We start from the raw sequence: 12970 nt of genomic DNA on the forward strand, positions 1-12970 counted from the left end.
CAGAAGATGGGAGGAAGATATAGTCAAACTACCATTAGATGATTCTGCCTGCCATTGGCTCTGCCTCCACTTACTTCTCTCCTGTCTGCTCCACCAATCCCAATGGGCACCAGCCAACACTGCCCAGGAGCTTAAAAAGACTCCTAGGATCACAAACCATTTTTCTTTGTTTACTGTACCTACTTATTTATGTGTCATTTAACAGTGTCTCAGCATGCAGACCATATTAGGGAAAGGGAACTTTTCCTGGCGTGAAGATAAAAGTGACAGATATAGTTCTCCTTGTTTGATTTCTTCCTGTCATCAGGTGACTGTTAATTTGAAAAGAAAACCCAACAGGAGCATAAAAATAAAAGCAGACCCACCCCCCAAATTTTCCCTGTGCTCCATTAACTCTATCTAAATATGCTTTCAGCCCTGGGCATAACTAACTGAATTTCTAAGGCTGCAACACAGAGCCAAAGTACTGTATAGCACTGCATGCTCCTCCGATGATGTAAACCTCTGCCTGCTGCCAGCAGCGAAAACGTGGCACATCTGGTGCCAATTGCTAGAGCTGATTACTCTCTTGCCATCCTTGCTAATGGAATGGACCACACACTCTCACGCCAAGTGTCATCTCTCTTTACTGGAAACCAATGGTAGCATTAATCCAATGGGATCAGCTCTGCACAGCCTCTTCTCAACAGGGGAAGTAAACGTGAAAAAGTTCTGGAAACTTGTACAGTTTGCCTGGACAACTAGGATCAGTGCAATACACCTGAAATCAATAAAGAAGCAAAGGCTAATAATCATTGGGACTCCTACACTCAGTGAATAGGGGGAAGAGCCATAGCTCAGTGGCGGTAGAGCATTTGCTTAGCATGCAGAAGCTCCCAGTTTCAGTTCCCAGCTTCTCTGGGTAGGGCTGGGAGTGCTCCCTGCCTGAAACTCTGGAGAGCTGCTGCCAGCTAGTGCAAGAAATACAGAGCTAGATGGACCAATGATCTGACTCCACAGAACAGCCATTTACCTTCCCGCCGGAGCGGTACCCATTTATCTACTTGCACTTCGACGTGCTTTCGAACTGCAGGAGCAGGGACCGAGCAACGGGAGCTCACCCCGTCGCAGGGCTTCGAACTACCGACCTTCTGATCATCAAGTCCTAGGCTCTGTGGTTTAACCCACAGCACCACTGTGTCTTAATGTGTAATGTGTCTTAATTTGCAATACAGTCCTCTGTTTGAAGGGTTGCCAGAAGACAGCCCTCTCTTTGAAGGGCCGTCAAGTCCAGTTTAAAGATATAGAACCAGGAGCACTGGTTGGTTCTTAAAAGACTAGAGGGGAAAGCTGAAGTGGTGGAGCCTCTGCCTCACAAACAGGAAGATCTCAGGTTCAACCCCCAGCATCTCCAGATAGGGAATGTCCCCTGCCTGAAACCCTGGAGAGCTGCTGTCAGTCAGTGTAAACAATATTGAGCTAGATAGGACAATGGTGTGCCTCTATATAAGGCAGCTTTCTATGTTCCAAGAAGACTATACTTATGTGGAGGGTTCCCCCACCCCAGCATATTTACTTTTAGAGACTTTCCTATTCCCTGAAGCATGATACCTGCAGGAGCCTGGCTTCCCTGCTCACCTTCCCCAGATATTTAAGGCTTCCCCAGATATTTAAGGCTATATTTTATTTCTGTTAAGTACCTCTGTGATACAAGAGGAGATGTGAAATCAATATTCCATGCAAGTGCTCAGTGAATTATAAATCTAACCCCCTGGCTTCCAATGATGGTCCTACTCAGACTAGACCCAACTGAGATAATAGGCATGACTGCCTTAGGTCCAATAATTTCAATGGGTCTCTGAGTAGGACTTTAGCATTTTAGCAAACAACTGCAGCAGGACGGGTGAATGAGCATTTGGCCATACATCCTCTCCCCCGCTCCCCATACACAACCCAGACATTCTTACTTGAATATGAATGGAGTGTTTCATTCTTTTTTAGGCCTCATCACAGGTTACCCCAGGAAAAGAAGTTCTGAATCAGAAGACATCAGAAACTGTACAATCACCCCTCCAGTGAGATCCTTAACATTGCTCAAAATTGAGGAATCTATTATTGGTGTTTGTTTGTGTGTGTGCATGGGGGGGGGGGGTGGAGAGAACGCCCTTCCCAAAATGTCTAGCATCTAGGGATGGCAGAGAAATTCTATTCAGTTCGCATTTGAATCAACTTTCTCAAATTCACACTTAACTGAAACAATACACCTACCAAAATACAGCTGTGCTCTGAAATTAGCACTTATCTGAATTTTGAAGTGCGGTTCTCGAACCATCCTTTAAAAAATAATAATGCATGTATTAGGTTAAAACATGCATAAAAATAAATATACTCATGAAAGTAACATGCCAAAAGGGCATCACAAAAATGTGAATTTTAGTTCAAAACTGAATACAGTGGTACCTCGGGTTAAGAACCTAATTCGTTCCGGAGGTCCTTTCTTAACCTGAAACTGTTTTTAACCTGAAGCACCACTTTAGCTAATGGGGCCGCCTGCTGCTGCCACACCGCTGGAGCCACACGATTTCTGTTCTCATCCTGAAGCAAAGTTCTTAACCTGAGGTATTATTTCTGGGTAAGCAGAGTCTGTAACCTAAAACATATGTAACCTGAAGCGTCTGTAACTCAAGGTACCACTGTACAAAAGTGTGCATATTGGGTAGAACTGCATACAAAGATGTGCATATTCAGAGAAATTTGCACTACAATGCTGACGAATTGTCATGAGGATTTAAAAATAAATAAATTGCAAATTGCTGCAGAAACGTGTAAAAATGAGAAACCGAGAGAACGAAAACTGACAGATCCCTACGAAGGTGTAGTCCAGCCCTATGAAGCATCTAGTCTGGCAGCCTCTGAGGTCCAAGTGTCAGTGCTGTGCTGAGAGCGTGAGGCAACATTGAGAAGGGGCCAGTGGAGGAGTGTGAATGGCTGCCCTGACCCCATTTCTTCCTCTTCTGCCCTTGTACTGATCATCAATTTGTGCTTTCAGCACTTGCCTCCCACAGTCACCAATACGAGTGAGCGCCTGAGCGCCCTGCGGCTGCACATGCAGTCTCACAACTTCTCTGCCTACATCATTCCTGCCACGGATTCACACATGGTAAGGCAAAGGGTGCAGCCGTTCCACCTTTATCAGGGGTGGGAAGGGACTGGGTTCTGTCCAAAAAGAAACACTACGTTTCCAGACCTGAAGCTACAAAGATAGGATGTCAAGAGTGTGTCAAGGCCTTGTAAGAGACCTTGCCTTGTATGTGGCTTCAGATTCCCATGACCAGCAGAATCAGGATAGGTTATGCAAAACAATCTATTTGCATATGGTAAAGGTGCAGGTGGCACTGTGGTCTAAACCACTGAGCCTAGGACTTGCCAATCAGAAGGTCAGCGGTTCGAATCCCCGCGACGGGGTGAGCTCCTGTTGTTCTGTCCCAGCTCCTGCCAACCTAGCAGTTTGAAAGCACACCAGTACAAGTAGATAAATAGGTACCACTGTGGCGGGAAGGAAAACAGCATTTCTGTGCAGTTTGGTTTCCGTCACTGTGTTCCGTTGCACCAGAAGCAGTTTAGTCATGCTGGCCACATGACCCTGAAAGTTGTCTAGACAAATGCCATCTCCCTTGGCCTGAAAGCAAGATGAGCACTGCAACCCCATAGTCACCTTTGACTGGACTTAAGTGTCCAGGGGTCCTTTACCATTTACCTTTTAATTTGCATATATCTGCACACTTTGTATAATGTATGCATATTGCAGAATTCTGTTTTTTGGACACTTAATTTTGATTTCCTAGCTGCATAAGTTTTCTGTTTTCTTTTGGGGTTTTTAAGAGGAGATGATATACTGGTATGTTATTAGAAAGGGGAACCTTTCTTGCACTTAAGTGCATTGCAGGGGGTTGGACTAGACAGCCCTCGGGGTCCCTTCCAACTCTACAAATCTATGATTCTGTGAAGACAGTTCCCTGAACTCAGAGGGCTTTTCTGTTTCCCAGAGTGAGTACATTGGTGAACGGGACAAGAGGCTATCCTGGATGACAGGCTTCACAGGATCATCAGGTAAATACTCTTTCAGACTTACCATCCCACTTTTCCTGGTCTACATTGGCCAGTACCCTAAGATGCACAGGTCCTGGACAATAAATGGGGGACCCTTTGCAAGTTGTTGGCCTCCAGCTCCCATCAGCCCCAGCCAGCATGGTCAGTTATCGGGGGGATGGGAGCTCTGTAGTTCAGCAATATTTAGGTCCCAGGTTTCCAATCCCCAGCCTAGGCCTAATACAGACTTCTGTTCACCGGGAGTTAGAACCAGCACCTAAATTGAATGCCAAGTTAATGGAATGTGCGTAGAAATAACAACAGCACATTATTGTTAGCAAAGTCGCTTCTATAACACAGGAGTCCAGAGTAATATGAAATCCTGATAACACGTCACTCAGAAAAGCTGAACAAAACAGTATATAAATTGGGAAGAAAAGAAAAAAGAGATTTTGTCTTTATTACTTCACAACATCCACATAACCAAACATACAGAGAAAAGAATTCCCTCAGAACTACACAGCCAATCAGGGCATGTGCTTCCTCAGCAAAGATCATTCCCCCCTGCCTGGCTGTTTCCCTCTTGGCTAGTCGACTTTAGCATTAACAGAGCTAAGCCTTAAGCTGTATGTGGGGAACCCCTGATCCTCTGGATGTTGCTGAACTACAATTCCAACAGCACTTGGCATGATTGCTGTCAATTGACTCATCATGAACATACGAAGGAAGGAAGGCAGGGAATAAATGAATTTTCTGAATTTTTGAATAAGAAAAGTAGCTGCATTTAATGTTTTAAAGATGTTGGGAGGTGTCATATTCAAGGCCCTGTATTTGCTTGTTTAAAATTAAAAAATTAAAGGGGAGGGGGACACAAAGGGCAGAAATTTCCCATATCTGATTTCTCACACCTGTAATGTGAGTGTGAAGCTTGCATTGGCAAAGATTCACATGTGGTCTAAACTTGGCGCTCATGTTCTCTGTGTCTTTTCATTGACATCATTTATAAATGATGCACTTCACATGAAAGAGCACTCACAACATCGGTTGTGAAAACACATTGCCACATCCATTCTACACCATGCATATAAAGGACATTTAAAGCACATGGCTCCCCCCCCCGCAATGAACCCTGGGAACTGTAGTTTATCATCACAGAGCTACAGTTCCCAGCACCCTTAATAAACTACAGTTTCCGGGATTATTTGGGAAAAGACATGTGCTTTAAATGTATGGTTTGGATATGACCTATTTAGGACGTGGGTGGTGCTGTGGTCTAAACCACTGAGCCTCTTGGACTTTCCAATCAGAAGGTCGGCGGTTCGAATCCCTGTGACAGGGTGAGCTCCCATTGCTGTGTCCCAGCTCCTGCCAACCTAGCAGTTCGAAAGCATGCCAGTGTAAGTGGATAAATATGTACCACTGCAGCAGGAAGGTAAACAGCATTTCCATGCGCTCTGGTTTCCATCACGGTGTTTTCTTGAACCAGAAGCGGTTTAGTCATGCTGGTCACATGACCCAGAAAGCTGTCTGTGGACAAACGCCGGCTCCCTTGGCCTGAAAGCGAGATGAGTGCTGCAACCCTATAGTCGCCTTTGACTGGACTTAACCGTCCAGGGGTCCTTTACCCTTTACCTTTTATTTAGGCCTTGTTTAGCTCTGGGATACCAAGACGTAGTAAAGAAGCTTCTAGGCATGTACAGAGTGCATTTCCTTCACCAAGTAGTAACCAGTTCCAGCAAGTGCTCGGAAGTAGGGCTGAACACTTAAGGAATGTGTTTTCCAAGCAAGCTCAGGTCATAGCAACTCTGATTTTAGGAATTTATCATGATACACACACATTAAATTGTTCTGCTTGTTTGTTGTAGGGACTGGTGTGGTCACTTTGCAGAAGGCTGCGCTCTTCACTGACAGTCGCTACTGGATCCAAGCTGAGCGCCAAATGGATTGCAACTGGGAGCTGCAGAAATCAAGTTAGTGCCCACCATAAAAATGTATTGGGGTGCAGTTCCCCCTCTGGCCACCAGGGCTGCATAGAGATAGGGAGAAATTCAATTCAGCTCACAGTTAAATGTGAACCTTCTTAATTAGCTTTTCCTGAAACAATATGCAGACTGAAATGCAACCATCTTTCAAAATTGGCACTTCTGAATTTTGCAGTGGAGTCCTCCAGCCAAATAACGTGAAGAAAGATGCATCTACTAGGGCAGAGGGTGCACAGAAATGCATATAGCAGTGAAAATAACATACAAAAATGCATTGTACTAGGGGAAGTTGCTTTGTGAAAATGTGCATACAAAAATATGAAAATGAATATATTTGCACTAAAACGCTGGTGAATTTTCATGAAGACTATATATATATATATATATATATATATATATATATTGCACCCAGATGTGGAAATGCAGAGAAGTGGACTTAAGACTGGAAAAATGAGAAACTGAAATCGACAGGTTTGTTCATCTCTAGTGCCACACGTCAGCAGACAAGCCCTTCTAGACTAAAGCAGGTGTCCTAGGAGACCTCAGTGTGAAATGGATGACCAGGTCAAACAGATACTCCAACCACAAGTCCTGGGCTGCTTCCACCGTGTGAATTTCTTGTGAAACCACTATGCTTTGTTCACCCACTTTTTTTAATGAGGCACCTGCATAGCTAATTAACTAATTCAATTCATTAATCAGTGCCCATAAAATATCTCAATATGATTTCACAATAAATTCACATCAGGAATAAAAGCAATTATGCAATTTCATATATGAAAAACAGGCATGCAAACTCAGGAACCGCTGACACATGACACCTACATCTTGCTAGGATTCAGACTCAAGTCTGCTGACCTTTATCAAGCCCATCACAGAGCAACTGGTTCAGGGCTGGCATAGTCTCTCCTGATTGCTTCGTATAGTTATTGAATAACATTGGTGGCAAGATGGTACTATTTGGAACCCCCCAGCACAGCTGCCAGGGAGCCAAAAGGTAATCACCTGAGGCTATTCTCTGAAACCAACCTTGGAGGTGGTATCAGAGCCACTGTAAAACAGTGTCTCTCGCACCCATCTTCCCCCCACCCTAGTCTGTTCAGGAGGATACCATGCACAGTGGCAGCAAACGCTTCTGAGAATGCAAGTAAAAATAACAGCATCACCCTATCTTTCTCCGGATAAAAGTCATCTGTTGGGGCAACCAAGGTCAATCCAGTCCCATAACCAGGACTGAACCCAGATTGAAATGAATCAAAACAATTGGTTTTACCCAAGAGTGCCTGGAGCTGCTCCACACTACCCTCTCAATCCCGAAATCCAAAAAGGGAATATTTGTAGCTGGGCAGTAGTCACTGCAAACCAATGAGTCCAGTGTGGGCTTTTTCAGGAGTGATCAAATCACTGCCCCTTTGACAATTGCCAGGACCACTCCCACCCACCCACCCTGCAAAGATGCCTTAATCACATCCTGGACCCACTTGAACCATACCTACTGCCCTGTCCAGATTCATCCAAGTATGCTGCTGTGATGTCAGCATCAGGGAGGCAGTTCTACCCAATGACATTGGGTGCTACTGGCTCTGCCATTGAGCTATGGCATTAGTTGACTCAATGGCCAATGTTACCAATGGAATTACAGCTAGCTTCTTCTCTTGAGGTGGTCCATGCAGTTGCTGGAACACTCACCAGTGTTCACTCTCCTTTCTCTTGCAGTCTGGATCAACTCTATTGGGCAGTGGATTCTTCAAGAAATTTCAGCTGGGGAGAGAATTGGATTGGATCCCTTCCTCTTTTCTATTCGTAAGAAGCACTGTTCATCACATCCGCACTATGCATTTAAAGCACATGGTTTCCCCCCAAAGAATCCTGGAAACTGTAGCTTACCCCTCACAGAGCTACAATTCCCAGCAGCCTTAACAAACTACAGGTCCAGCTTATTCTGCCTCTGGTCTGTGTTTCCTTTTGGAAAAATGAGGCACAGCAAAGACCATGGTGTCTTTATGATACATGGTTTATTTACACATATATACAACCTGAAGCCTAGCTAGAGAGAGATACAGAGCACCCCAAGGTTTCTATTTCTTCCCTGGTTGCAGCCTTGCAGCTCAGCAGCAAATCACTCATCTCTAACTTTTCCCCTGACAGCTTGCATCACTCTGTTCCTCTCAAGCTTTCATTGTCTCAGCTTCAGGAAGAGGCCCAACCCTTTTGTGATGCCAATGGTTCATTATCCTCAGGCCACCACCTGAAAGGGAATTAAGATGACTCCATTACCTTTCAACTCATGCTGATTTCCTAACATTAAGAAGTGCCTAATACACAACACAGGAAGTCTGCCTGGCATAATATGCTAATTAAATGATTAGGACACAGGTCAAATACACACATGGATCTATGTTAAACACACATCAGTGCACCTATTTCCTGGTTCTAGCATCCCAACTTAATTAAATTCTAACACTAACCCGATCCAGAATTCAGGTTGTCTTGCACCACAGATTCATAATAATACAATAAATAAAACAAGATTACTTAAACAACATGCAGCATCCAATAGGGAAAATAACAAGAGAGCTTCACAGTTTCAGCTTAGTGCTAGAGATACTGCTCCCATTATGTTGCTCAGTGTCCCTCTCCTGCATTCACTTGCAAGGCTCCCAAGCACAAGGGGTTGGGTAGCTGGAAACACCCCTCTTATGAGATTTAGACATACTACTGTGTAAATTCACACTTAGCCATGGTGCTCAGTGGGCGATTTTACCTTCTAAGAGGGACGGAGAGGCCTAAGTCCACCCAGAGTCTAAGAGTAACTGCTCTACTACAGGTGACTTGCTCTTTCCCTCTCCCACAGACCCTGGCCAAGGAAAGCTGCTCTGTACCTGTGGGCAGCTATGGAGTCATTTTCAGTCCCTGGATTGAACTAATTCAGTTTAATTAACTTTAAAAAAAAAATCTGAATAACGCATGAAAGTAGTTGCTATAATTTCCAGGTGAACTGAATGTGAATTAAGGGCTCGTCCCCACTTCCACCTGTCCAGTGCAAAGAAAGCATGATGGGTCTGAGCAGTTTCACCTTTGCTCCCCACCCCGCCCTGCTTCCCCCAGAAAACATGCTCTTTAGCGATTAATCGGAACAAATGGCATTCTGCAGGAAACCTGATTGTCATTTGCTGCAATGCAACTTTAAGCCATGGGTTTTCCCAGGGGAAAGCAGTGGGGGAAACAGAAGTGAGATAAGCCCTCAGTTCCTTCTGCAGCGGAACTTGGGGAGGTTGTATAAATTCAATTTTCATTTTCATTCAATAATTTTATACCTTCCTGGGGAAGTGCCACACCTCAGTGGCAAAGCTCCTGTCCAGAACAAAGTCCTAGGTTCAATCCCCACTGTGTTTAACTCTGTGTTTGATTGTGGTCACTGCATTTCACATTGTTACCTATCTAAAAAGTATAGTGGTACCTCTACTTACGAATGCAATCCATTTCGGGGTGCCATTCGCACTCCGAAAAGTCCATAAGTAGAGTGTCGCTACTGCACATGCGCGAAGTGCGATAGACCGCTTCTGCACATGTGCAAAGCACACAAATCGCTTCTGCGCATGCGTGAAGCGTGTAGATCGCTTCTGCACGTGCACATGGGGTGAACCCAGAAGTAAACACTTCCGGGTTTGCTGCGTTCATAACCTGAAAAGCCGCAACGTGAAGCAAACGTAACACGAGGTATGACTGTAATGCTGCTATTTAAGTTCAAATATTGTAATTGTTGGGGAGGAGGAACACCACTCACATTACATAGTGTGTTTCGATGTTCTTTTAAGTATATATTCTAATTTAGCAGAACGACTTGTAAGATACTGAAGGCTGGGGGGAAACTACCGAGGACAACATGAATAAACTGAATTTAACTGTGGACTGAACTGGAACGGAATCAATTCCCTTTGGGAACAAAATTAGTTCCTTTTCTGTAATCATTCTTGGCTGCTGTTCAATGTGAACTGGAACTAATTTCCTCTGGAAATGATATTTACAATCACTGGTGATTTTTCCGCATCTACCTGCTTGACATCCTCTTTCCACAGAAAACTGGGAGAGCTACAACCAGGTCCTGGAGGGTTCAGATATAATCCTCGTTCCCCTAGAGGACAACCTGGTGGACCAAGCATGGGGGGCACAGAGACCTCCTCCTCCCACCAACACCATCTACCAACTCAATGACAACTTTGTGGGTATGTTCTTGAGCCATGCATGGACTGGTGCCGGCCTTCCTGGGGAAGTGCCACACCTCAGTGGCAAAGCTCCTGTCCAGAACAAAGTCCTAGGTTCAATCCCCAAAATCTCCAGGTACAGCAGGGAATATCCCCTGACCCCTGTCTGATACCCTGGAGAGCTGCTGTTAGCCAGTGTATACAGCACTGAACTAGTGGGCCAATGCTATGACTATAAGATGGATTCCTGGTATGCCCCTCAGAGGACCTTAAGGTCCATGAATAACCATAGTTTAGAGGTCCCGGGCCCTAAGGAAGTGAGACTATCCTCCACCAGGGCCAGGGCCTTTTCAGTGATGGCTCTGACCTGGTGGAATGCTCTGTCCCTTGAGACTAGGGCCCTTCAGGATTTAACCTCCTTCCATCGGGCCTGTAAGACAGAGCTATTCCGTCTGGCCTTTAATTTGAATTCAGCCTGATCATTTATTTCCCTTCTCTTCTCTCCCCCTACCCTTTTATGAAGATCACCCGCTCTGAGACCCCACAGCTAATTCTCCCCTGGCCTCCTCGCTGGCCCAAGTAGGACCAATTCAGCCAGCTAGCCCTGAGGGTTATCTAATGCTTATTTCCCATATATTGATTTCTGAATTTTGAATTTTATTGTTATCCATGTTTTTATACTGCATTTTAAGCTGCTTTTATAATTAAGTGTTTTAAATTTGTTGTTAGCTGTCCTGAGCCCGTTTTTGAACCGGGAAGGGCAGGGTATAAATAAAAAAATATTATTATTATTATTCCTATGTTCATACATTACACTAGAGTTACTTGGCAGGACTGGCCTGTTTTCTCTAACATTAATGAAGTTCAGGGGAAGCAAGAAAAGACATTCACGTTGGCATGCTTCAGTGTTCTTATATTCCCTGGTTTGACTTGGCATCAGGCAGATAAGTTCTTCTGTATATATTTCCTATTTTCATCTGTTTGGTTTATCTCTCCTCCCATTGCTTATGTAACTCCGTAATGTGCCCTGTACACTGATAGCCCGATGCTTTCCAGGTTTTTACAGCTGCCTCTAATACCTTCATTTCTGGACCATCGAAACTGGTTCTTAACTGCACATGGTCTTGCATGTGGCCCTCATGGAGCCACAAGGTTAGCGAAGGGACAGGCGGGTGCCAACCAACCTCCCATTGCATCTCACCTCCTCTTCTTTCAGGGAGCAGTTGGCAAGAGAAGATTTCTGTTATCCGGACTCAGATGGAGAATCATGGCAGGAAGCCCACAGCAGTCCTGCTTTCTGGTCTCGAGGAAACCGCCTGTGAGTGCTCCGTTGTAATCAAGTTAATGCACAGCTTGCTTTCTATATTTCCACATTGCCTGTTTCTGCAGCCTCCTCAGCTATGTCGGTACACATTCCCTTTGTTGTCCTCACTTGCTGTTCCTGAGCTACTCCCACCAGGGCTGGCTTCAGAGAGTGGCATTGTTAGGAAAGCTTCAGATGCTTTGGAAGCAGAAGGTCACGTGTTCAGTCCTGTGCTTCTTTAGGTAGGGCTGCAAAGTTCCCTTTGTGAAACCCCAGAGAGGTGCTGTCATTCACTTTATACAACACCGAGCTAGATGGACCAATCACATCCCTGCCAATTAAAATTGTACAGTGGATTGGGAGATCTTGTGCGTCAAACTCTTTCTCCCCAAAAGATCAGACTTTTTTTAATAAGGAAAGTGATTGGGAAATGCACTGGAGAACGTGTTGATAACATTTGCTTTGGCCAATGTCATCTAACCTCCCCACAAGCAAATCAGAATGAATGCACAATAAATATCCACCATGGTCTGATCTCCCTGCAAACAATTCAGAATGAACACTTAATAATAATAATAATAGGTCATCTGAATGTGCCCTTATATACAGTTTGCACACCACCCCAATCTCTGAGCTGTGCAAGATTCCAGGGATTTCAGAACAACGCACATTCACTTCAGGGCCTTCTCCTCTGCTTCCCCCGTGACTCTAATCCTGTCTCCGTTCTGCAAGCCACTCTCCCCATAACCCTACCCTGCTTTCTTCAACCACTTAAAAGCCTCCTGGGCGAAAAGAAGAAGAAGGGGGGAAATGGAATTTGTAAGAAACTCTTGCCTTTCCACAGGGCTCTTCAATCTTCGGGGAGATGACATCCCTTACACACCTGTCTTCTACGCTTACACACTTCTCACCAAGACAGATATCAGGTACTTGAGCAACTTACTCACTGTTTCAGACAGGGGTCTGGTTCAAACAAGTGGGATCCAGAATAAAATGGCTGCAGTGTGAGATGCTCTCCTCAGGGTGCATGCCAGCCAGCCATGCCCTCTTCCAGAACACTCCATTTCCTATCCTCCATTTCCTGTTTTACCTCCCCTCCCCCAAAACAGAAACTCAGCATTTTGTCCTGACTAAGCATTAGGGATGAGGGAGAAATTCTATGCAGTTTGTATTTACAGGCAATGCTACCAAATTCTCACTTTCAGTCTTCATATCGTTCCAGGAAACACAGCCCTCCTTCGAAATTCTCACCTATCTGAATTCTGTGGTGCAGTTCTCCAGCCAAACAATGTTAACAAAATTCCCATAAGTTCCCTGAGAAGAGGGATGGGCTGTTTTTAAACCACTCTTGAAAACTGGATCTCTGTGAGGGGACTAGAGGCATCCTAACAGCTCTCAGAGCTCCCTTAGCA

The 12970-nt window shown here is 44.8% G+C and overlaps 1 protein-coding gene across 2 annotated transcripts in view; it reads left to right on the forward strand.

Moving 5' to 3' along the window:
* XPNPEP2 (X-prolyl aminopeptidase 2) overlaps nt 1-12970 on the forward strand; it is a 34840-nt gene that overhangs the window by 1828 nt on the left and 20042 nt on the right. For both annotated transcript variants that reach the window (XR_013981528.1, XM_080990251.1), the window contains exons 2-9: nt 1981-2054; nt 3029-3139; nt 4026-4089; nt 5934-6038; nt 7767-7853; nt 10130-10276; nt 11472-11573; nt 12403-12484. Coding sequence is in view for 1 of the 2 variants with exons in the window: in XM_080990251.1 (XP_080846377.1) it covers nt 1981-2054; nt 3029-3139; nt 4026-4089; nt 5934-6038; nt 7767-7853; nt 10130-10276; nt 11472-11573; nt 12403-12484 (772 nt within the window). In the remaining variant the exon portion in view is untranslated. The remainder of the gene's footprint in view (nt 1-1980; nt 2055-3028; nt 3140-4025; nt 4090-5933; nt 6039-7766; nt 7854-10129; nt 10277-11471; nt 11574-12402; nt 12485-12970) is intronic.

This window comes from Podarcis pityusensis (assembly GCF_964106645.2).
Source record: "Podarcis pityusensis genome assembly, chromosome: Z".
Lineage (NCBI taxonomy): Eukaryota > Metazoa > Chordata > Lepidosauria > Squamata > Lacertidae > Podarcis > Podarcis pityusensis.